This window comes from Drosophila tropicalis, unplaced genomic scaffold (assembly GCF_018151085.1).
Source record: "Drosophila tropicalis isolate 14030-0801.00 unplaced genomic scaffold, ASM1815108v1 contig_443, whole genome shotgun sequence".
NCBI lineage: Eukaryota > Metazoa > Arthropoda > Insecta > Diptera > Drosophilidae > Drosophila > Drosophila tropicalis.
The window spans coordinates 5,397,836-5,420,528 of NW_027172907.1; the positions used below are offsets into that span (position 1 = coordinate 5,397,836).

A 22,693-nucleotide genomic window follows, 5' to 3' on the forward strand; every position below is an offset into this window, starting at 1 on the left:
TGCAACAGAGACGAACTGCATTCGAAATTTCACTAACCTTGGATTCAAAATGTTTTAAGCTGGCTGCATTGCGTCTCAACTTGGACACTTCATTGACAATGGGAAATTGCATAACAATAAGCATAATCAACATAAATTGCACCCAACTGGCCAGAAATAAAGGTACAATAAACTGAAAAAGATCACTCATATAGAAATGACAACAACTAAGCAAGACAAAACGCTCATCGTTCATCACAGGTAAGAAAGAAAAAATGTTAATCTAACCAACCTCTAACATCCTGCACTTACAATACGCAGAGCCTGTGCCGATTGCCGGATAACCAGGAGTATGGCAATTATTGACATAATCAGAAGGATTATAGTAGCAGCCAATGCCCAAAAATCATAGGTAACAAAAATACATTCCTTGCACCACCAATAATCGGTTATCATTTTGCAATAGGTCAGCAAATCAAGGATATTAAAAAGCTAAGAAAAGAAAAAGAAACTCCTTTTCTCACAAGGATATGTCTGTGTACGTCGACAGGGACTCACGAAACAAATGCCAATTATAAGGAAAATAGTCCAACGTAATGTATGGAATAACCAATTTGAATTCTGCTCTTGATCCATTCTTCTGTTCTTTGTTGTTTTGCCAAATGCTTTGAAATTCTGTATAAAATACTTGACATTTTACGAAATGTGACACTGTTTTCGAATTGAGTTAGTTAAAGCTTAAAGCAATTTGCGGAATTTGCATAGATTTTTACATAGATCCGGAGGAAGAGACAATGAGAGAGGAGGGGGAGAGAGACAGAGAGATGCTTCGAATAGGGGTGATGGGGGTAAATGTGGTGTTGTTGGGGGCATCTGTGGAATTTTTTAATCAAACAGTTGCCATTAATTACTGCAAAATTCTGTAGCCACATAACAGACATATTCTTTTCCTCTTTTTTTCTCGCTGGTTTTTTTTTTTTTGGACAGAATGAATGAAAAGCGAAAGACGATGACGTCGACGACGACGACGACGATGGGGCAAGTGAAAAAGAAGAAATAAAATGCTGCCGCTGCCAAGGCGTGCCAGCTCTCAGGCATCAGCCATGTGTGTGTGTGTGTGTGTGTGGGTGTGTGTTGGGGTGTGGGTGTAACAACAAAAAGAATGCCATGAGGCAAACCGCAGCCAGCCAGAGCAGAGAGGCTGACTGAACGGTTAAAAAGGAAACCAGGAGCTACCAGGAGCAACCAGTCGCAGCAGCCATTCAACACAACTAAAAATCAAATTAGGTGCAAACGAGCAGCCGTCAGTGGCAGAAGGCGTTTATATGGGAGTCATGGGGGCGTTGGGCGTGGCTGCGTTCCCAGTAATGAATAATTTATAAAGCGCCAAGTTGTTGGTGTTGGTTCTGTTTGTTTGTTTGTTAGTGTTTTTTTTTTTTTTTTTGCTCGTTGTTTTTGGACTGGCTTTTAGTTGAGATTAAAATTTTGTGGCTTTTCGTCCAAAAAACGAAGAAAAATAAATAAAATAGCAGCCGTTAAATTAAAGTGCCTCTAAGCATGAGCATGAGGGGAGCGGAAGGCCTAGTGGGCTTGCATATAGTAAAATTCAACTGATAAATGTGCGTATGCTCTGTGTCAAGTGCAGAGACTGAGTGAATTCAATTTGATACAACAAACTGATTTATCGACTCGCTTGCTTGCTTGCTTCTTAGCACACTTTGCAACACATACTGCCTGCTGCCCCCCGCCCCATCTATTCCACACACACACCATTCATAAGTCAGTCAGTTCGTGGGTGAGTCAACTCTCTGGCATCGAGACGATAAAAAATTACATACACTTGTAACTGTTGCAACTCTCCGCCTTTTGTCCGCCCATTTTGCTCTTTCTATGCCACACACACACACACACACATCTTTGACTGACTCCTGCAGCCTCACAGCTAACAAGGTTAATTTGTTGCGATCGCTGTGCGCTATGTCATTTATCTTTCCTGTCAGCGGGGCAAGAAAACCAGAGAAGAAAAAAGAACCAAGTATAAAGCTCGACTGTATGTAGATGGAACAAACAGGACTCTAATTTGAATTTAACAAGTTCGCATCAAGCCAACGATGTTCTAGGCAGATAGTCACTCAGTCTACCAGTCTGGCAGTCAGTCACTCACTTGCTCATACACACAATCTATCAGGGGGGATGCTTGGAAAATTAAAAATTTATTGCCTGGCAAGGCGTCAATCATCGCTGCCATCGGTTCAGCGCAACAGCAAAAAAGTAATAAAGTCCTAGCGAACAGGAACAACGAAGCAAATAAAAATGACTATTCACTCAATTAGGACACATTTGAATGCCCTAAAAAATTATAAAATGTCACAGGATATTATTGAAAAAACAAAAACGACGTTCACTTGACTTCACAATAATTTTGCTCTAAATGATAAACGAAAGTAATGAAAACTGGCAAGATAAATTAAGACTGAGAAGTTAGAATTGAAATACTTTTAAATATCTATTATTTAGATATCAGATCCTTGTGATTTCTTTTGAGTGCTTATAATAAATCAAATAATATACACAGCGTGACAAATTATCCAATAATTTATTGGGATAATGTTCTCCAAATTTGATGGATATCGTTTATTCAATGTTCATTCTTATTTTAAGACTGAATGAGATGGAAGGTAAGTAATATTTGTAGAGTACGAATTGCCTTAGTTTTATTGAAGTTTCATATTTCAAATATTTTAAAATACATTTCAAGTTGAAATACCAAATTGGATAACATAGTGACTGGGCATGGGATCTAGACTGGTCTGACCATAATAAATCGTGTCTAGAAGAGGAAAACCACCATGTAGTACCCCTCTCTCTCTCTCTCTCACTCTTCCTCACATTCTCTTACACTTCATCATCAATTTGTGTTCTATCCCATGCATCCTGTCTATATGATTCTATTTTTTTTCTGTGTTTTTCTTTTTTTTTGTGTTTTTGGTTTTCTCCTATGACTCGCTGGCATTGAATGTTTCAATTTCACTTGTTGGCTTCGATTGTCGCCTGGTTGGAAAACAATTGAAAGCGACACTTTTATGGTTTTCAGATTTGTGTGATGTTTCCTGCTTGCTATCAGCAACTGTTCTCCATTTCCATCTCTGTCTTCCTTTTGGGCCCCTTCACTCACTGTGACAGTCTCAGAGGGGATTTTTCTGTGGTTCAGACTACGCGTTCTCTATTCTTGGTATATTAATTGGAAAATTCCTTAGCAAATTGTCAGAGCCAACATTCAGAGGGAAACTGCTTTATTTAATATGTATTTGAGTGTCTGTACTCTTCTCTCTGTGTGTGTGTGTTTATTTTGCATTTGTATTTCCAGAACATTAGATAATAGTTTTTATTTTTATTTTCATTTTCATTTTTAGAGAGGAAAGTCTTCTACTACTCTTTCTTCTGTTTCCTCTGACTCTTCTTCTGTTTCCTTTGCTTTTCGTGTGCGAAATAAAATTTTGTTGCATATTTTGTGGCATCAAATGGCAGCCACAAAAATGAATGAAATCGTAAAATTCGGACAAGCAAGCGAAGCCGCAGCCGCAACGCCAGCAGCGAGCTAATATAACGTACACTCCGTAACCGGATGCTCCACAGACCGTTGCCGCACAAAAGCTGACCCTTGCTTTTAACCCCCAGTTGCCACGCCCCCCAGCCTCACTAACTCAACCAACCACCCACTCATCCAGCCATCCAACCATCCAGCTTACCCATTTATACCATCTTCTTCCCTTGCATCAAGGCTTACAATCAGACTCCAAATATCGTGGCTATGTATATGTGTTTGAGTCCCCCCCCCTCCCCCTCTAGCTATCTCTTTCGACATGTGTGTATGAGTGTGTGTGTTCGTCGGTGCATTGGCATTTAAGTTCTAGTTCCAGTTCCATTGCCGAAATAAGTTTCAAAGCTTCAACATAACCTCAATTTGTATGCGTTTGTTTTTTTGTTTGTCCTTTTGTCTACCATTTCTGCCTTCATCTCCACTTTTCATTTACCATCTTTGTTTTTGTTTGGTTTTCTCCATGTATATCCATCTCTTAGAAATTGCACTTGCAATTTGCTTTGAATTTCTCCCCTTATTCTGCCTTTTGCACCCTCTCCCCGCCTTTCACTCTATCTCTCTGCAGTTGTCTGTGATCTCTAACGCGTTTCTCTGACGCTGTGTAAATATTTGATTTTTGCATTAAAGTCAATTTGCTTTCATGATTCCGTAATTCATTGTTTATTCGCGCTAACTTCTATTACGCCTTCCGAGTGCCCACCCTTATTCCCACTCCCACCATCGAATGCCCTTGCTGTGATTGTTTATTTTTACCCCGCAGCAGCAAACTTTCACTCCTGCTGCTGCTGCCACAGCCACCTCAACTACCGCCAGGAATCCCGCATTTCCGTTGCATTTCCACAGACACACCAGGAACCATGAGACTAGAAGGGCGGTAAGAGGGTAGGAGGGTAGGATGAGGAGGAGGAGAGGGTAGCCAAGTGTAGTGATATCCGCATCATCTTTGTTTGTTGCTCCCAGTCATTGGCATTGCCTTTTGTCTGCCCCCAATCCCATTGCCCTTCCGGTTCCCCTCCATCCACCTTCAGTCATCCCCCATTGTCTGCCTCTTTTAATATTCGCACTCAGAACGTTAGAAATTAAATCTGGCTCTCGAATGTTATTTGCGCTTTTCGTTTATTTATTTATTTATATTATTTGCTTACGCGGCTGGCAAACATTCCTGGCCCAGATCCGCCCACTTTTCATTAGGTAATGCATAATAAGTACGAGAAGCAAGTGTTTTCTTTGTGCTTGGCGCATTTCTAAGCGAATTCAATTTATGTTGTCTATCTGACTCCCCTCAACCTCACGGCATTATCATAAGGGGGTGTTGAGAGGAGGAGGTTGAATTCAAATGTGAATGCTCTGCAAGGACAGTTTAGTAATTGATTTAAATAACCAAAATCCCATTGCCAATTATCAATCCATAAGATTAATTCATACATAAATCATCGTAAATGCTCATCAACAATCAAATTGAAGTTTTCGATAGTTTAGAAATAATATTTTTCGTGTTCTTTCAACGAATGGATTACTCTTCAGTACACTCTCTATTAAAGCAAACAAGTGGTTGCTGTCATTACTAATAAGCGAGAGGCCTCACCTTCTTCTGTTTGTTCGAGTTGTGGGCTTAGATTGAAGATCCTTTCATCAGAGGATTCAGAAAAAAAGTTCTTCAGTTCGATCAAGTTGTGGGTTTGGAGGATTCAGAGGATCAGAACTCTCACTTCATAATGGTTCCTCTCTCAGATCACTAGTTTCTCTTGAAACCTTTTAGCTAAGAAATTAGTTGCCTTTATATGAGCACAAGATGTCTGTTGTAACTTGATTGCCACAATTTAGCACCCACTTTGCACACTCATTAACGGCATCGTCGTCATAATCATCATCATGATGAAGTGTCTATTGAACTCGCATCAGCAGCAGCCACAATCAAAATCGAACATTACACAAGATGCTTCTAGGAAATGGAAAAAAGTCAAATCAATACAAGCTTAATTCAGCTGGCTGACAGAAAACCCGCACACAGCCGCCCACCCACCCACTCGCTCGTTACATCAGCCATCAATATAGAGTCTCAGCCATCAAGCATCGCATCGCATCGCATCTCATGGCCATGGATGGCATTGCTTTTCGCCCCATCGTCCCATCATTATTATAAAAGGCGCGTCGCCTGCAATTTTAACGAGCTTACGCAATTTTATCGTCAGTGCAAGGAGAATGCCAACATTCCCAGCATCCTAGAGTCAACTCCTCCCTCCCTACCTCCTCGAACCATGTTGGATCTTGGCATTTCGCTGCAGTAATATATATAAAATAAAAAAAAGAAAAGACGACGAAAAAAAATCTAATTTAGTGCGAGGTTTGCATACAAATTTTCATTTTAGCTGCCTTTCACGACCACAACAACATCAAAATCCCTGCGTGACAATGGCTATACGCGTTATCCTTACAGCAGAGCATCCTTCGCCATATGTGTGGGGTGTGTGTGTAAGTGTGAGTGTGTGAGGGAGGGGCACTGGAGTGTGCGTTAATTCACAATTGATGTCACGATATACATTGATTTGCCATCTCTTTACTACATGTTCTGTATGCATTTTTTATTAATTGTTCTCTTGTCGCATCAAACGGCAACAAACAAAAAAAAAAAAACAAGAAAAGGCAAAATCTCGAAATTGCGGAAATGTGCGCCAAACAATTTAATCAAAAATTCTAATTCTAATTCAAAGTTGCGCACAAGTTTTTAATGACTTTTCAAACTATGCAGAGAAAACAGAGAGAGGCAGAGGGAAAGAGACCAAGAAGTTTTTAGTTGAGTAAAGCAACAGCAATTACTGCAACCGATTCAAATACAGGTGGTATAGGTGGTATCACCTCGTTTAAACTCTGGGCAAAAAACGACTTGAAGTTAGACACAACAGCAAACAAAACGCAAACCGCTAATCGCGTTACACAAAACTTTGCCTCAAAGCAACTTGGCTGGCTGGTTGGTTGACTAGTTGGCAGAGGGCTGGCTGGCTGGCTGGCAGGCAATCGAGTGCGAAATTCCACATATGCCTGACGACTCTCATATCACCCAAACCCCAAAACCAATCCCAATCCGGTCCCTCCCTCAACCATGTGACGTGACGTGGCGATAGCAAAAGCATTCAAGTCATTTCCGCTTAAGCAGTCAGCTAAAGGCACACGCAGAGCCATCCAAACGATCCAGGTGAACCAGAACCAGAGAATCAGAGCCCAGAACCTGTCATGGCAGACTCGTGCTGCTGCTGTTGTTGCTGCCTCGCTATTTGAATGCCGCAAAATGTTTCTCAGAAAACCGACATAAATACAAACAAACATGGCGGCTGTTTTAGCCACCAATGGCGACGAGTGCCACACAGTTGCATTCACTAGCACATTTAGAATCGAAAGTATATAAGTACTTGCAAATACCATGTAAGTCGATCAAGTATAGATCGAAGGACTAAATAATACGAATCATTCAAGTGAGAAATTAAATTTGATTCTTTGTTGAATCAGTTAGTATCCTTTATGTTTGTGTCCTTCTATTTCTAAGCCAATTTCAATCTCAGTTGGCCTATGAAACATTTCTAAACATTTAGATCAATTGATTTGGCTTGTGTCTAATACTTTCAACCACTGTGCACTGGATATAACGTGCGAGTTCTTAAACCGGAAACCGGAAATTTAAAGTCATGGCAAGCAAATCAAACGAGTGTCCGCGACTTTTGCTTGCTTGTTTCTTGTTGCTATGCATTCTGTTAATGTTGTTGTTATTGTTGTTGTTGCTGTCGCTACTTTCTTCCTGCCCAGAACGCAGACACTGCGGACAGTTTGAGTTGCATTGTGTAAGAAAATAAAAAAAAAAATAAATAAATGCACGCGCGGCAAGAGACAGAGAGAGAGAGAGAGAGAGAGAGAGAGAGAGAGAGAGAGAGAGAGAGAGAGAGAGAGAGGAGAGAGTGAGGGAGAGAAAAGAAAGTTTAATTACAATATTTTGCAATTGCTGCAAAAGTGAAAAAAACTTTTTATTGATATTGTTATGGAGTTGCTTGCTTGCACAACCTGTCCTAGCCTCTGGCCCTGCCTGTCCTGCCACCAAAAAACCAAACCTCCCCCCCTCCCAGTGTCAAGTGTCATGTTATCCAGGAGTTATTCATGTCTGGCCAACGAAATGAGAAACTGAAAAAGGGAAAGAAGCCAAGAAAAGTGAACAGTACAGAACAGACAAGAAGAAAAGTGAACAGAAATTACTTGCAAATTGATTACTGACATTGGCTGAGTTGACGAGTTGCTTTTACTGCTTAATAGCCGCTGTCACATTACGCGCTTCTGAAAGCACACACACACAAACACACACGGATACAACCACATGCACTTAAAAGACACTTTCCGAGGGTTAATTCAGAGGATCAGCCTGACTTTGGCAGTGTGGAAGTTTCTTTTTCCTGTTATTTGATTTAGTGGTCTAGTTAATCTAAAAAACCAAAAATTTAATTTTAAAGGGGAGTTTGCGTTGACAGGCGAAAGAATTTGGCAGTCCAAAGTGGTACAGTAGAACCGATCGACCTTTAATGACCAGAGATGTTTCCTTCTAAACGTTGAATTCTTTGTTCTCCACAGATATCAAATTGACGCAGATCAGGATCTAACATATTACGATTTGGGATTTCATGATTTTGCCATTTGCTTTTAATGATGTTTCCTTCTTTGTGGAGTGTCCTTATATTCTATTTCCGAAATAATAGCCGATTATGATATTTTTTTCTATCAACTTACACTTTTATCCTTTAACGATAAAAGGTTTTTTATTTTTGCTTATGTTTTTTTTTGTTCAGTTAATCAATCCAAAAGTCGAAGTAAGGATATATGCATGTATATATGTACATTTTTGTAGGGATTCATTGTTTGATAGCTTTACACTGCAACCCACGTTGATCCTGTAATCAATAAACCTCATGGGGACAGCCTTGACAGCCATCAGTATAAAATTGTCATAAATTTATTTTTATATATGAATCAAATTGGCATGCACGAGTGCAGCTGAGAGGTGGGAAAAGTGCCAAAGTGGAGCGCATCCACACCCACACACACACACACACACACACACACACACAGTCTGTCTTTCTCGCTCTCTCTCTCTCTATCTTCTACTTTCTCTTTATATGTCTGTCTCATATATTTACATATATTTTTGTTGTTTTTTTGTGAATTTTATGGCCGGTGCCAGCCGTCGAGACCGCGTTATGAGGGGCCGCGACCATCATTGTTGCACTATGGCAACGTTTTCTCTCTCTTCTTTATTTGTTGTTGTTGGTGTTGTTGCTGCTGGTGTTGCGTGGATTTTCCATACATGTGTGCATGAAAATTTTATTAGGTATGCAAATGTGTCAACTTTATTTGCAATATTTCGACACATTTCGACACTTGTTGCCATAATGAACTCGGCAACTAGTGCTGCTCCTGCAGCTCCTGGTTTGATACATATTTCAGGAGTTGCTGTCACGTTCCGGCCCCCTCAACCCCAACCCCAAGCCCAACCCCACCTACCACCTGCAACTGCTGCACAACTGTTGCACAAGTGTTTGCGGCTGTTGCGTGCTGCCATTTTCAAATTGTATGTTAATAATTTCCGCTAGTTGCGCGTGGTGCATGCGAATGTGAATTGAATTAAACTAAATGACAACTGCATCATCATCATCAGCAATTTAAAGCCTTCAACACACGCACACGCACACACACACACTCACACTAACACACAACTACTTGGGTGGAGTAGATAAATTGCTGCCATTGTTTAAATATTTGCCAACATGATTAACTTAATTCAATTGGATTTCCATTAGAGAACCAAAGCCAAAGATTGAGATGATGCCAAGGAGGAGTGTAGGGAATCTGCCACAATGTTTATCTAGCTAAAGGTATCGGTAGACATCAAATTGCCTGCCAGCAGAGAAGCAGATATATCAAAGGCTTGGCCTTGCATAACATATGAGACATGGCAAGGCAAGGAGTCAAGGATGCGACGACGGCTTTGACTTCAACTTCGATGACGTTGTCTATTGACTTTGCAAATCGAATTGTATGCAGCCGGAAATCACACAATAAAATAATTGATTCCATTTCAAATGCACACAACAGTCAGTCAGTCAGTCAGCCAGCCAGCCAGTTTAGAGGAGATTGAATAAGATTTTGGCCTGTCTAAATATGCGGGTCGTATCATCATCTATTCCAATTTGAAGTTCATTTGCAATGTTGTCTGCTGCTGCTTCTGCTGCTGCTTCTGCTGCTAAATACAACTTTATTTTCATTGTTTGCACATTTAACATTTAACGCTCTAAATGAGAGAATGAGAATGTGAATCAGCTGCAGTTTGCTGTGCCCGTTGGCTTTCTATTGTTGCTTAGGCCTCCTTATTGGGTGCATGCAACAATTCCATGCGGGTCTTGTGCCTCATAAGTAAATTCGATATTAAGCGCACTGTACAAAAGTAAATCAATTCCACAATGCTCAATGCTGAGACGCCCATAAATAGACCCAATAGACCGCCACAGTTGGCAAGAAAATCGGTTGTACCATAAAGTTCGGAACGTCTTGAGGTTAAAAACTGAGCCTCCTTAAAGAAGATTGATACACGTGACATCTTCATACTGAAAAAAAAGAAAAAGGAATACAAGAAAGGGAGAGAAACAAGAGAGAGAGAGAGAGAGAGAGAGAGATGTGGAGAAAATAATTATTAAGCTTCCCGAATTTATAGTTCCCTGTTTTCTTTTTGGCTCCATAAAACAGATTTGACTAAGATAATTATAAAACTGAATACATCTTTGAATAACTGAGATCTTTAAGCACTCTTTTGTTAACAAGAAGAGATGACAACTTGGAGAAATTTGGAAACCCATTCAAATTTAAAATAGAAGAGCGGCTGTCTTTAAATGATATTTTCAGTAGCCTTTGCTTTGGCTTTTTCAACCGCCACTTTTCCAGTTTTCAGTTTTGCTTTATTGCCACAACTTACCCATCTCTTTTGGTCTCCTTCTCCATGCCCTCGGGTCCATCACCATTGGACACTGTCTTGTAGTCGAAATCAGCCTGAGAGATTTCCGCTTCATAGGCAATGGATGTGCACGAGGGCAGGCAATTGCATTCGGTATGACCACGAGTATTCTCATCGCTAGATTGCAAACCCTGCATGAATTCTCTTAGCAGAAGTTCATCCTCGGCTTCGTTGTAGCATTTAATGTTGGCTGCTCCACAAACGGGCATATTGACATTACCTGAAGGAATGGCACGGAGTAATGTGGATTACTGGATACTGGCGACAATCTGTTCTGTTATTTGCAACATACGCGGCATTGAGAACTTGACACAGCCGCATCTTGTATAGGTAAAATTGGCCAGACATTCCAATTCGCAGTTGCTTTGCGAGTAAATATTAAAATAACGCAAATCACGCTCCTTTTGGAAATAGCATTGACGTCTGTGCGGTTCGTAGTGCTTCAAGCCATCCGAAGTGGTGATAATTTTGGGGCGTATAGAGATGAGTACTTCCTGATCGAAGGGTATGCGAAAGTATTGCTTCGACACCTGAGCCACATCGCCGGGAGTATGGAGTAGAATCTGAAAAACACACAAAAAATTACCTTGGTCTTCTTTTTTTTACTTAATAATTAAATATTCTTCCCCCACTTTAAAACCCTGAACGGGTCCGCGGCATAGATCATCAAAATCCAATTCCATGCCACCCATAAACAAATAGAGTCCTGCTTTGGCTCCGGGACCTAAAACACGATTTGGATAGGTATCTGTATTGGCACTGGCACTATAACCATCCTCAACATTCCAGTCCATTGACAGACGATTCTCCTCGCGGAATATAAAATCAGGTATTATGCTGTAAAATAACAACACAAAAGAAAAGTCCAATCCAATTTAGCCATCAGTTTTGTCATTAACACTAACTGCAGCTTACCCCTCGGCCCTATAGATCTCTGCGGGGCTTAACGAATTGAAGCTATAGCAAACGCCATCCTCGGTGACAAATTTATGAAAGATATCATTGCATTTGATGGGCATATTGCGCCACTTGCAATTCAGATAGGTGTTGTCAAACAGAGGTGAGACCTCACTCAATGCATCAATTATCTCGATGCCCTTTCGTATCTTATGGCCGAATTCAATGTCATGCAAATGGGCATCACACACTTGGCTTATGGCACCATAAATATCCTTCCTATGAATATCAATGTAAAATTTTCAAACATTTTTAACATATATAAAATCAAAACAAAAAAGTCGAATACTGTTTTATCTCTAGGGCGTGTGGAGCACGAGGCGAAATAACAGTAGGTAAATTTAAAGGAATATGTTTAAAAGTTTTGAAAATATAAAGAAAACTAAATTTGGTCTTGAATGACCTTTTCGTAGAGTCTTGTTTGCCGTTAGCTAAATACGTTTTGGTTTTGTGTAAATCCATCTTTGAGTCATGCCTAGAGGAGAAGAAAGAGCACTCCTATAGGCCTTGTGGACTATTTATCCTTCTGAGCACTTTATGGACCACAATTTTTGCACATTAAAAAAAAAAGACACACATAAATTTGCACTTGAACAAAAAATTTTGACCAGGACCATAGGACTTTAAGACCGATTCCTTTTTTTAAATACCTACTTTCTTTCAGGTAAATCCTTTACATCGGTCACATTGTTACGAAAATCGCGAATTTGATGATACGAATCCGTATAGTTGAATAGATTCCGTCGTGACTTGGTCTCGGCACAGACGGTGACAGCGGGGAAGGGTATTTGCCACACTGGCGTTGATTTCTCAGCAAAACTGACAATCACCGGATTGTTATTCCACTTGTCCCAAATGTTTAATGTCAGCTTGCAACAGGTCACAATTGAGACAATTAGGACACAGATCCAGAATAGACGTTCCAATATTGGACGCTTCTTTTCGCCCAGATATCGGATGCCATGAATCGTTGTATAGTCACAGTACTCATGAACAATGGCTTTGGCTGCCTGAAATCCGCTGCCATATTTGATTTGCTGCTTGGTATCGACCTCCTCTTCGCTATCATCCGAAATGGTCTCCCTAAATGCGGAGGCTGTACGGGACATCAATGCGGCCCGTTTCCATTGATTGGCACTCGAAGCGATTCCGGCACCGACACCGGCAATTGGATTCTTGTCCGGCTTGTCCAGATCATGGCTGGGCGTGCGTTGTAGTGTGCTATTGCTCGACATGCGGTTTGCTTGAATTGCGTTAACTAAGTCAGAAGAGTGCACACAATACTCTAGCCTTATATAGGGTTAGACCGAACCCCCGAAGTAAGTTTGTTGAAGTAAGTGCCGCAATCGGGCGTGGTAACCTTACGATACCGCTGGGGCAACACGGTGGCGGACATTGGCGTCAATGGTGACAATGGTTCTCTGCCCCCAAAGAATTCCAGCACGCATCACGCATACGAATGCAAATACAGAGGAAACGTAAGATATACTACATAAATGCTAAATGGCAAAAATTGTCCATGGACAGGTAAGGGGGTTGGTGTTGGTTGCTCAGTTTAGTCGAGTTTTTGGTGGCTTGCGTTTCAATTACTTCATTTTTGCTAAGCTGGCGTAATTTGCAAGTCTTCGCGCGCGCAAGCGGCAGCTTGTCCCCGGGGCAGTCAGCCAGGCAGAACCCAGAACCCACTAACCTAGCCATAATTGTCAGCCCTGACCAAATGCCAGGCTAAATGTTACCTTTGATACCTAACCAAACGGCTGGGTGAGGCATTCTAATTAGCCAGTGCGCACTTTTAAAGTTGGCAAGCCCCACACACACACACACACACACAGACACTCTGGTACACACAGCCAGGAGCGCCAGTTAAGACCACGTTCAGTTCCAAGTGTTGAGCCAAAAAAAAAAACAACAAAAATTGAAAACCAACTGGCTGGCTCCTTGACTGCGCCAGTTCAGTTTCAGTTGTTCAGTTGTCGAGCTTATGCATTTTAAATCCTAGACTCTTTCACTCTCTCCAGCTTGGCCAGACCGCAGGCGCTTAGCTCGACCTCGAAACAAAAACCTAAACAAGCAACAGCATCAGGCCCCGAAAACCCAGGACCCTGAATGGTTGCAGCAGTCTCATACGGCCTAAAGCACAAGAGTATCTGAGCCAGTAAACAAAACAAGAGGATAAGAAAAATGTTTGCCAACATTCAGCACCATTTGAACGAATAGGTAAAAACCCTTACACTTTGATAGTGCCAAACTTAATAGAAGAGAACCCAGTGCTATGTAAGTCAATATTATTTCATGTGTTGAGCTTTAGTTGATCTAAAGATAAATGTTTTCAATTTCATTTAAATTCCCAGATTGTCTTCTTATTGTCTGTCTTAGAGTCCCAATTATTGGGTATATGGAGATAATTTTGCACGCATTTGACTTGACAACATGTAAAACATAGCCTTAAATGCTAAAGATGTGCAAATTTTCAGTGATTAAGTTAATAATAATCTTTCTTTTAAATTGACTTTGAGCTGGCGCTAACGCAAGGCTTTAAGAGGACAAAATCTAGATACATTTGACATTTCATTTCGTAAGCCTAAAAATTATTAGTGTTTTTTCAACACTGAAACGGGAAATATAGTTTTGAAAAACGAAAAGAAATTAATTCAAAAAGATAAAGTTAGGATTATAGTTGAAATGTTTTACAAATACTTTTAAACGAATTGTATAAGTTTTATAAGTGTTGGTAAACCTATTCTAATTAATTTTTTTACCCTAACAGTGTTGACAGTAGCTTGAAGTTAGATTCAGAAGGTATTGGATACATGTTAGTTGCCTCAAATTCATATGGTGAAACGCTTGATGGTCATACAGATTCATATGCATTTGACCAGCTAATATACCCATCTCTGGGGTAATGTTAGTTAAAATGTCTACCTGCTGCCGGCAAGGACACAGCACAACAATCGAGACAATTTTCGTTGCGCATTTTAATAAACTCAACTGCAAAGTTTGGGCTAAAGGACAGGTAAGGTATGGGAAGGTAGGGTAAGGTAGGGTGACGGCATTGTGTCGAAAAATTTAACGTACTCTTTGGGCCCAACCTGTTTTGACCCTGCTGCTGCTGCACTTACCTTTTGTGCGGAGCTTTTCATTAACGTGCAAACGGTTTTTTGGGGCATTGTTGTTGTTGTTGTCAACACACTGTATGTATGTATGTATATACACACACTGCAATGCTTGACATTGTCTGCTACAAGTTGATCATCATTTATTTTAATGAGCTTCAAAATAGAATTTCTAATGCGCTCTGCAGTTCCGAAACTGAAAATTCTCCAAACATGACCGAGAGAATGAGAAAGAGAGAGAGAGCGCGAGAGTGAGAGCGAATGGGTTGAAGAAAACACTTTTTCTTTGCATTTTCATTTATTTAATACATTTCTTTTGCTGTTGATTTATATACGATATCTTCTTTCTTTTATATAATTTAATTTAATTTAATTTTATTTTGTGTTTATTTTGTTGTTGGTTTTTTGTTTTCGTTTTGGGATTTTAGGTTTTAGCTGGAGGACATTGAATTGAATGTTGTTACTGATATTACATATATTTTTGTTGTTGCTTTTTTTCTTCTTTTTCTTTGTAACTATAAACTATTTACATAGTTGCTACGTACTTGGGACTAAATATATATTTGTATATATATATTTATCATGTTGTTTTTGTTTCAATTAAATGTCAATGTTAATACGTTGATTTGATTATAATTATTTGAAGTAAGTATTTTCTCATGCTGATACTTTTACACTTTTAATTATGAATAATTTATTCAAGTTCTTTTTTTTTTTTTTTTTTTTGGTTTTTTAGCATTTTTTCTTGTTGTTTTTGAAACACCTTTCTGTTTTTTTCTTTCTGTTTGTCACTATTCTACATTTGATATACGTATATATGTATGTATATACGCATATTGTATATGTATGTATATCTTTGGTTTAGTTTAATAATATTAAATTTAATTCGCTTGGTTTTGTTGTTGTTGTTATTGCTGCTTTTGCTAATGTGGCTGCTGCTGCTCTTGGCTTGTTAAATTTTAAACGAATTAGATTTATATATAAAATATAATTTTTGTTTTGTTTTGTATGTTTTTTTTTTCGTTTTTGGGTTACTTTTGCCAGGATAATTGTTTTTGTAGGCATTAACAAATAATACATAATTCATAAATTTGTTGTTCTTGTTTTTGTTGTTTTGGTAATTAGTTATTTAGTATATTTCGACTATATACAAAGCTCATTTGTCCTACATAATGCCATTTAAATTGCCCTTTTATCCATGAACTATTGATATATGTACTTATATATATACATATGTATATACATACATATGTATGTATGTATATGTATATAATGACACTTTGAAGCTTAGATTTTCATATTTTTTTTTCTGTTTTATTACTATTTATTTATTTAGCTTGTTTAATTTAGAAATTTAACTTCTTAATATATGTAGTTTTGCTTCATATAAACTCTTGTTCAGCATTTGGTTGTGTAGTTTCACAATTATGTTTGTATATAGCATTCACATTGGAAGCATAACTTATAAGTGAATGATCCGAGAAGTTTGTATTTATCCTGTGCAATTCATTTCTGTAGACAAATACTGCCAAAAGTTCAGCCGAATTGGACTTATTTGATATGGATCAGGATAATAACTTTCGGGGTTTAATTTCATACATTTTGAAAGTAAATTTTGCAGCGAAATCAAAAATCGTTTATCTCGTGGGAGTTGAAAGTCTGTTTTCAATGAGCCACGCCCAGAATCCACCATCCCCTACAAGTCAATTTGCTGAGATTCAATTTCAATTTTAGTTAACAATTTTACGAGCTGCAAGGGTATATAAAATTCGGCTTGCCGAAAATAAATCAAAAAAAATCTCGGGCTATATATTTTGAAATTTTATGTTTCAGTTTTGTTTCTTTTTTTTTGTTTTACCTATACGTTCACATATGCAGTTTGAAACCAAAATACTTTTCGTTTTTTTTTCTTCTTCTTGATCTACACTGGGAATACACAAACAAAAAAAAATTCTCACACACACACACAAACATTTATACACATGCAACACGCACTTACACTCACACACACATGCATAGTTTTATATCGTTTTACATATATAGAGTAGTACCTAAAATCTAATTTAAAATGATATGTTTTGCTGTAATTTACGTTCAATTCTTGACTTTGTTGTTGTTGCAGTTGGTTAATAATGACAATTTAACCAACTCATAAGCCGCCGACCCCAGAATTTGGTGGTAATAATGGCTTCCACAAAAAAATTTATAGGTATTCATATATGTATGTATGTATGTATGTATGTTAGTCTAGTACAAAAATACTGAATAAATTGCACTTGTATCGGTTTAACGATTAAGTTGTATGCTTGATAATACACAAAAGACAAAGCCAAAAGCAATATTTTGAATACTGCATTTGTATCTGCAATTCGCACAACTATTATTAACAAAAAAAAAAAAAAAAAAAAACTTTTCCTCCCACTCGCCACCACACTAAATAAGTATATGCATATTTAGTATTGGGCAACTTTTTGGTTTTTGATTCTGTAATTAATTAGTCACACTGCTTACGGCATATATTTTTTAATCTATTGTGGAGCCAGGGCCAGAGTTATTCCATTTGACATTAGGCTCAATGCATTCGCTGTGGCTGTGCCAGTTGCTCCAGCAGCCTCCTAAAAGTAGGCAACACAAAGTACAAAATATATCAAATCTAAAGAGGCAACTACAAGGATATTTCTCTCTTCTTTCCCACGCAATAAAAAAAAATTGAAAAAAAAAAAAATTTGCAAAAAAAAACCTCTTAAATTAAGAAGAAAAAATAATATTTATGAAATTTTACTTACAATGCTCAAAGTGCGCACAATGCAGGCACGCGTTGCCGGCGGCTCATCTGTCTCTAAGCCCGGAGAACTGCCACGCGATGATACCGAACCGCCATTCAGCAATTTCATATTTATGTCATCGGAGGAGTGATGAGTTTGCGAGCTACTAGATAATCGGCCATCTAGGGAGAGATCATCACGATCGCGCTGTTGATCCTGCAAATGGAAAAAAATCAGGTTTCGATACGTTTTAGTTTGCTTATTAAAATAAATAAGTTTTTATTTACCTCTTTGGGGCTAAGACTAAACTTGATGTCCACCATGCAATTGGCCTCTGTGTCGCTACCGATGTGATTATCCCCAGTTACGCCAGCTGGAGCAGTAACAGTTCCAGTTACAGTTGAGACTGCAGTTGCGTTTGCTACTTCTGTCACTTGTATGGGTTCCATTGCTGTGACAGTTGCTGTGGGCGACATTTGGTCGTTCTTGTTGCTGTTGCTGCTAATTTTGTTATTGTTGTTATTATTCGGCTCCTTGTTAAGTGTTGCTGATGTTGCTGGCATCTGCTTTGTGGTCGCCTCGTCAGCAACAGCGGTAATTGTTGAGGCCGTAACTGCCATTGACGACGACGAGGACGACGATAACGATGACGATGAGGACGAGGATGAGGATGAGGACGACGACGACGACGTCATGATGCCATGATGTCCGTTGGTTACATTTGCTGCCGTTGCATCTGTGGTTGGGCCATTCGTGTTGTTGTTATTGTTATTCTTGTTGCTGTTGTTGTTGCCAATGCCATTGGCACCCTCATCGCCCAGCTCGTAAATGTTAACCATATGTGCGGCCTGTGCGTGGACCATCAAATCCCAGGGATTGGCGAATGCATCCTTGCAAACGGCACAAAGCAATTTGGCGCTCGTTGGTGGCGTCTCTGTGAAAAGGAAGGCAGAAGAGAAAGGGGCGCATGGAAGGAAGAAAGGAAGGATGAGAACATGCGAGAATTAATTAGTTATTTAAGTTGGAATTTGCAGAAGGCCGACAGACATAAATAACTCAATTTTAAATGCATTTGCTAGCAGGCCGCAGGCATGGCACATGGCTACAAAAACCGACAAAGGACAAGCAGAGGCGGCAGTGAAGCAGACAGGCATGCAGGCAGGCACACTGACTGGCTGACAGACAGACGGATAGAAAGACAGACATTGGCCAGATGTTGCTGACTTGCAACAACTTGAGCCGCCTTAGACAAACACTCGAGCGCCCGAGTATGGCAAAAAGTGTTTAACAATCATAAATTAATTGCCAACAGACAGACACACACACACACACTCGTTCTACCTCCTTTCGACTTACTAGCACTTGCCGCAAAGGCAACATCCTGGCATTTGCATGTGAACCTCAGTTTGCAATAACTTTTCTTGTGGTCCAATAATTCAGAGAGCTCGCCAAAGCATTCCCGGCAATTGCCACAGATTAATGTGTCCGGATTGCCTGAAAAAATAGAAAAAAATACAAACAAACAAAATGGAAATATAAAACATTGTTATTACACAGAATTAAGTAAATAGCATTTAATGAATAGCAATAAAAAAAATTAATAAAAGTAAACTCTTAAAAAAATATAAATATGTATAGAAAGTTATACGCCGCTTAGGCGTTCAATTTTAAGTGGCCATATCTTCAATTCCGCCTGCAATAATTGATTCTTGTCCAAGATTCGTCGTTGCCTTCGTCTTTTGACCTTGCCTTTTCGTCGCTGCTTGATGGCATGCTGCTGCTCAATCCTCTTCTGTTCCTGTTGCAGAAACTGCTGCAATGGATCTTGTGCATTGCCCAATTCGTTGCGATATCGTAATAATGTTGCTATAGCATTAATACGTAAATCGGGCTGAATGGCATGACGACTCGATCGTTGTTGTTCCCTGGCTTTGTGTTGCTCTCGATTCAGATTCGGATTCTCCACATTGAGAGTAAAGCTAATCACATCCCGTTTTGGTGGCTTACTGCAACATGGCAATTTCTTGTTAGATTTCGTTTTCGAAATTGGCTTCTCCTTGTCGGGCTTAACATCAATTGTGACTGGTTCATCTGGCTCCATTGTGGTTGTCGTTGATTTCTTTGTTGTCTTTGCAAAAGGAGAAATAGTTGTACTAATCTCTGTATCAAATGGACATTGCCCCTGGTCTTCGGGTGGTGACTGAGTTGAGGCCAATTGGGCAAAACTTGTGGGTATAAAATTCTGTTGCTGCTGTTGATGTTGTTGCTGCTGTCGCTGACCAAAGAACTCGGACAACTGTTGTAGCAAATCAAGTTGCTCTGCTGTAGGTTGTTGCTGTTGGGCAATAGATTGTGGTTCAGGTGTTTCCAATGCGGTCGTCTGCATGGGCACAAATGGTGGCTGAAAGAGAAAATGCGGCGGAAACTCTTGTACATAACGATTCGCCTGACGATCCGTTTGCATTGCCAATGATGGAGCATACGACATGGGAGCACTCATTTGCTCCTGCTGAGGTTGCATGATCATGGCCGGATATTGCTGATATGACAGCGAAGATTGCTTTGCTGGCATATATAATGGATTTGCATTCGATTCGTATGAATATGATTTGCCTATGTTCCCGTTTGTGTCATCTCGTTCATCCAACGTTGACTTGAACGGTTCCATTTGATGGCCATAATTCATATTGACCATAGTCCGGCTAAGTGGTCTAAATGCTGTCCCTAAGCTCCTGAGATTTGTTGCCGTTGCTTTCAGTTGTGGAGCCAACAATTGGTATTTATCTATGTCCTCTCCGTATTTTCCGTAACCAGAGTTACCAGAGTTTAGGCTCTGATATTGATACTTGTAACTTGGATTTTGATTGGTTTTGATCAGACTACCACCACCACTGCGACCGTTTGCCAAGTCTGGACTATTATTATTTTTTGAGAGCAAACTGCTCTTTAATGATAGCACTCCGTTCACATAGGCAGGAGCTAAACGTAGTTGTGATCTACCCGAGAAGGATGCAGACTGTATTGGAAATATGGCAATGGTAAGAGCAATAAAAACCGCAACGAGACTTGTGCCACGTTTACACATTTCTCATTCTCAGACACAGGTGAGTTTTCGTCGTCGTCGTCGTCGTCAGATAGCGACATCTTTGACAAAATTCTCAAAGCAACTGAGAATAATACTTTGTCTGAATAAAACTGAACAAAATTTCAACGGGTAACTATCATTATGAAATTGCGTATACGCCGTGTTAGCTAGTAGTCGTAAATTTTGATTTACGAACAACAATCAATAATTAATTTTAGGGTCTTTTCTCAATAAATCTTATTTACCAACTAATTCGAACTAACTTACTTAATAACTTAACTTACTAACTAACATTTTAGCAAGTCATCGCACATTACAAAGAATTCTCTTGTGACTTTTTTCTGTCTTTCATTGAAAGCAAATCAACTGTAAGGCAAGTCAATACTCACTGTAGATTTTGAATGGTCCCCAATGTTGCTGATGTGAACTTAATTGCTCTTGTGCATGTTGCTGATGTTGCTGTTGTTGTTGTTGTTGTTGTTGATGCTGTTGATGTTGCTGCTGTTGTTGTTGCAGATGTTGTTGTTGTTGTTGATGTTGATGCTGATGCTGATGTTGTTGATGTTGTTGTTGCATCAATTGGCTATGCAACTGCATGGGTGTTGCGGCCTGATGTGACTGCGGTTGCTGTGGGGACAATGCCAAAGTCAACGGCTGCAACAAGCAGCCCAATTGCTGCTGCTGCTGTTGTTGTTGTTGTTGCTGTTGATGTTGCTGGTGATGTGGCGGCGGCGGCTGTTGGCCAAAGGCTCCAACTCCGCTTGTGTATGGCTCAACTAGCGCTGTTTGATTAGCAATTATTGCTGACTTTGCATTCTGCGGCGATGTCGTTGACTGGCCAGCGACATTGCTCTTCAACTGGAAGCCAAACTGTTGTGGCTGTGGCTGCTGTTGCTGCTGTTGTTGTTGTTGCTGCTGTTGCTGTTGTTGCTGCTGCTGTTGCTGCTGTGACTCTTGTTTGTACTGCGACCAATGCAGGGCACTTGGAGCAGCTGTCGTGGCTGCCGTAGTGGCCACTGCCGCTGCGGTAGCAGCATTCGAAAGTAGATTCTGCTGATGCAGCAAAAGTTGCTGCTGTGGCAGCAAATTGGCCATGGCCGCCATAGCAACAGCGGCCACTTGCTGTTGATGATGATGATGTTGCTGCTGCTGCTGTTGCTGTTGATGCTGTTGCTGCTGCTGTTGCACCTGTACCTGCTGCTGTTGTTGTTGATGATGGGCGGCTGCTGCCGCGGCAGCAACCAAATGTTGTCCGTGTTGCTGTTGTTGTTGTACGGCAGCAGCCAAACTATTACCATTCGTCATCAGACGTTTGCGTTTTTTGGGACGTACACCATTGGAACCGCCGCTGCCACCGCGAAGAAGAGCCGACGAGCAGTAGCTATCATAAAAGTAATCCCTATGGAAAGCAAAAGAGAAATCAATTAATTGTACCCTTTAATTGTAGGAGGTTTATAGTCTTCTGGGATATCTCCAGAGTATATACTTGTAATAGATAAAGGGAGCTAAAGTCATCTAATAATTAAAAATTGATCAAATTTTCTAAAAATTATAAGATAACTTTGCCATCAAAATGAGTTGGTAAAGAGCCCACGCGTTAATTTACTTTCTTCATTACTCTCCTATTTTTTTTGTTGAATTCATCTGGAAATTGTGTTACCAACTGTTGCCTGTTGCCAGTTGCCAGTTAGTCAGTTAGCCAGTCAATATTTGTTTAGGCCCCGGCACTCCCTTAACCTCTGACTCTTATCTGTTGTTTGCTTTTTTTTTGTTTTTTGTTTTTGTCCGTCTGCACGCCGTTCGAATTGTCATTTGCCAATTATGTTTGTGGCCCACTTCACCCTCAACCGTTTCCACTCGCTCTTGTTGCTGCTGCTGTTGAAGCACTTTTGCTGCCAGTGATTGATACAAATGCCCAAACTGGTTCAAATAAGGCAACTTCCTCTTCACTAAGTCACCACCCCCATTTGAGGTCAAATATTGAGGCTGTTTTAAGGGGGACTGCGCCGTGGGAGGATGATGATGATGATGAGTGGATGGGTGGGGTGGGTGAGCTGTGGGTGTGGCGCAACAATTGCGGCTTTTTTGGTCAGTTTGTGTGCGGTTGGCAACGGTTGCAAGAGAGAGGGACAACAAAGATATGAAGAGCAACAG

At 40.0% G+C, this 22,693-nt stretch overlaps 4 protein-coding genes across 5 annotated transcripts in view; all 4 read right to left on the reverse strand.

Moving 5' to 3' along the window:
- Positions 1 to 348, reverse strand: part of Tsp66A (Tetraspanin 66A) — a 28,080-nt gene extending 27,732 nt beyond the window's left edge. The window contains exons 1-2 of the mRNA XM_068286142.1: positions 292 to 348; positions 38 to 172 (exon numbers count right to left, since the gene is read on the reverse strand). Coding sequence (XP_068142243.1) covers positions 38 to 172; positions 292 to 348 — 192 coding nt within the window. The remainder of the gene's footprint in view (positions 1 to 37; positions 173 to 291) is intronic.
- Positions 349 to 9,820: 9,472 nt separating this feature from the next.
- Positions 9,821 to 12,811, reverse strand: ppk26 (pickpocket 26). Its single transcript, XM_068286335.1, has 6 exons — positions 12,231 to 12,811; positions 11,535 to 11,795; positions 11,252 to 11,456; positions 10,912 to 11,182; positions 10,581 to 10,839; positions 9,821 to 10,215 (listed from the first exon to the last, which is right to left on the reverse strand). The coding sequence occupies exons 1-6, from the start codon at positions 12,809 to 12,811 to the stop codon at positions 9,969 to 9,971; spliced, it is 1,824 nt and encodes a 607-aa protein (XP_068142436.1). The 3' UTR covers positions 9,821 to 9,968.
- Positions 12,812 to 14,751: 1,940 nt separating this feature from the next.
- LOC137574172 (probable basic-leucine zipper transcription factor Q) overlaps positions 14,752 to 22,693 on the reverse strand; it is a 41,007-nt gene continuing 33,065 nt past the window's right edge. For both annotated transcript variants that reach the window (XM_068286329.1, XM_068286328.1), the window contains 5 exons: positions 20,929 to 21,938; positions 18,811 to 18,948; positions 17,742 to 18,388; positions 17,476 to 17,670; positions 14,752 to 17,304 (listed from right to left, as the gene is read on the reverse strand). In XM_068286329.1, the coding sequence (XP_068142430.1) occupies positions 17,218 to 17,304; positions 17,476 to 17,670; positions 17,742 to 18,388; positions 18,811 to 18,948; positions 20,929 to 21,938 (2,077 nt within the window). In that variant the 3' untranslated portion in view covers positions 14,752 to 17,217. The remainder of the gene's footprint in view (positions 17,305 to 17,475; positions 17,671 to 17,741; positions 18,389 to 18,810; positions 18,949 to 20,928; positions 21,939 to 22,693) is intronic.
- LOC137574189 (mediator of RNA polymerase II transcription subunit 15) lies at positions 19,064 to 20,411 on the reverse strand. The gene has a single exon (XM_068286352.1). It carries the CDS (start codon positions 20,147 to 20,149, stop codon positions 19,097 to 19,099), a length of 1,053 nt encoding a protein of 350 aa, XP_068142453.1. The 5' UTR covers positions 20,150 to 20,411; the 3' UTR covers positions 19,064 to 19,096.

Coding starts and splice junctions, on each gene's coding strand:
- LOC137574189 (XM_068286352.1), bottom strand. CDS start 20,149: ATGGTCAATATGAATTATGGCCATCAAATGGAACCGTTCAAGTCAACG.
- ppk26 (XM_068286335.1), bottom strand. CDS start 12,811: ATGTCGAGCAATAGCACACTACAACGCACGCCCAGCCATGATCTGGAC. Junction 11,796..12,230: donor AAGGATTTACCTGAAAGAAA/GTAGGTATTTAA, acceptor TGATATTCATAG/GAAGGATATTTATGGTGCCA. Junction 11,457..11,534: donor GAGATCTATAGGGCCGAGGG/GTAAGCTGCAGT, acceptor GTTATTTTACAG/CATAATACCTGATTTTATAT.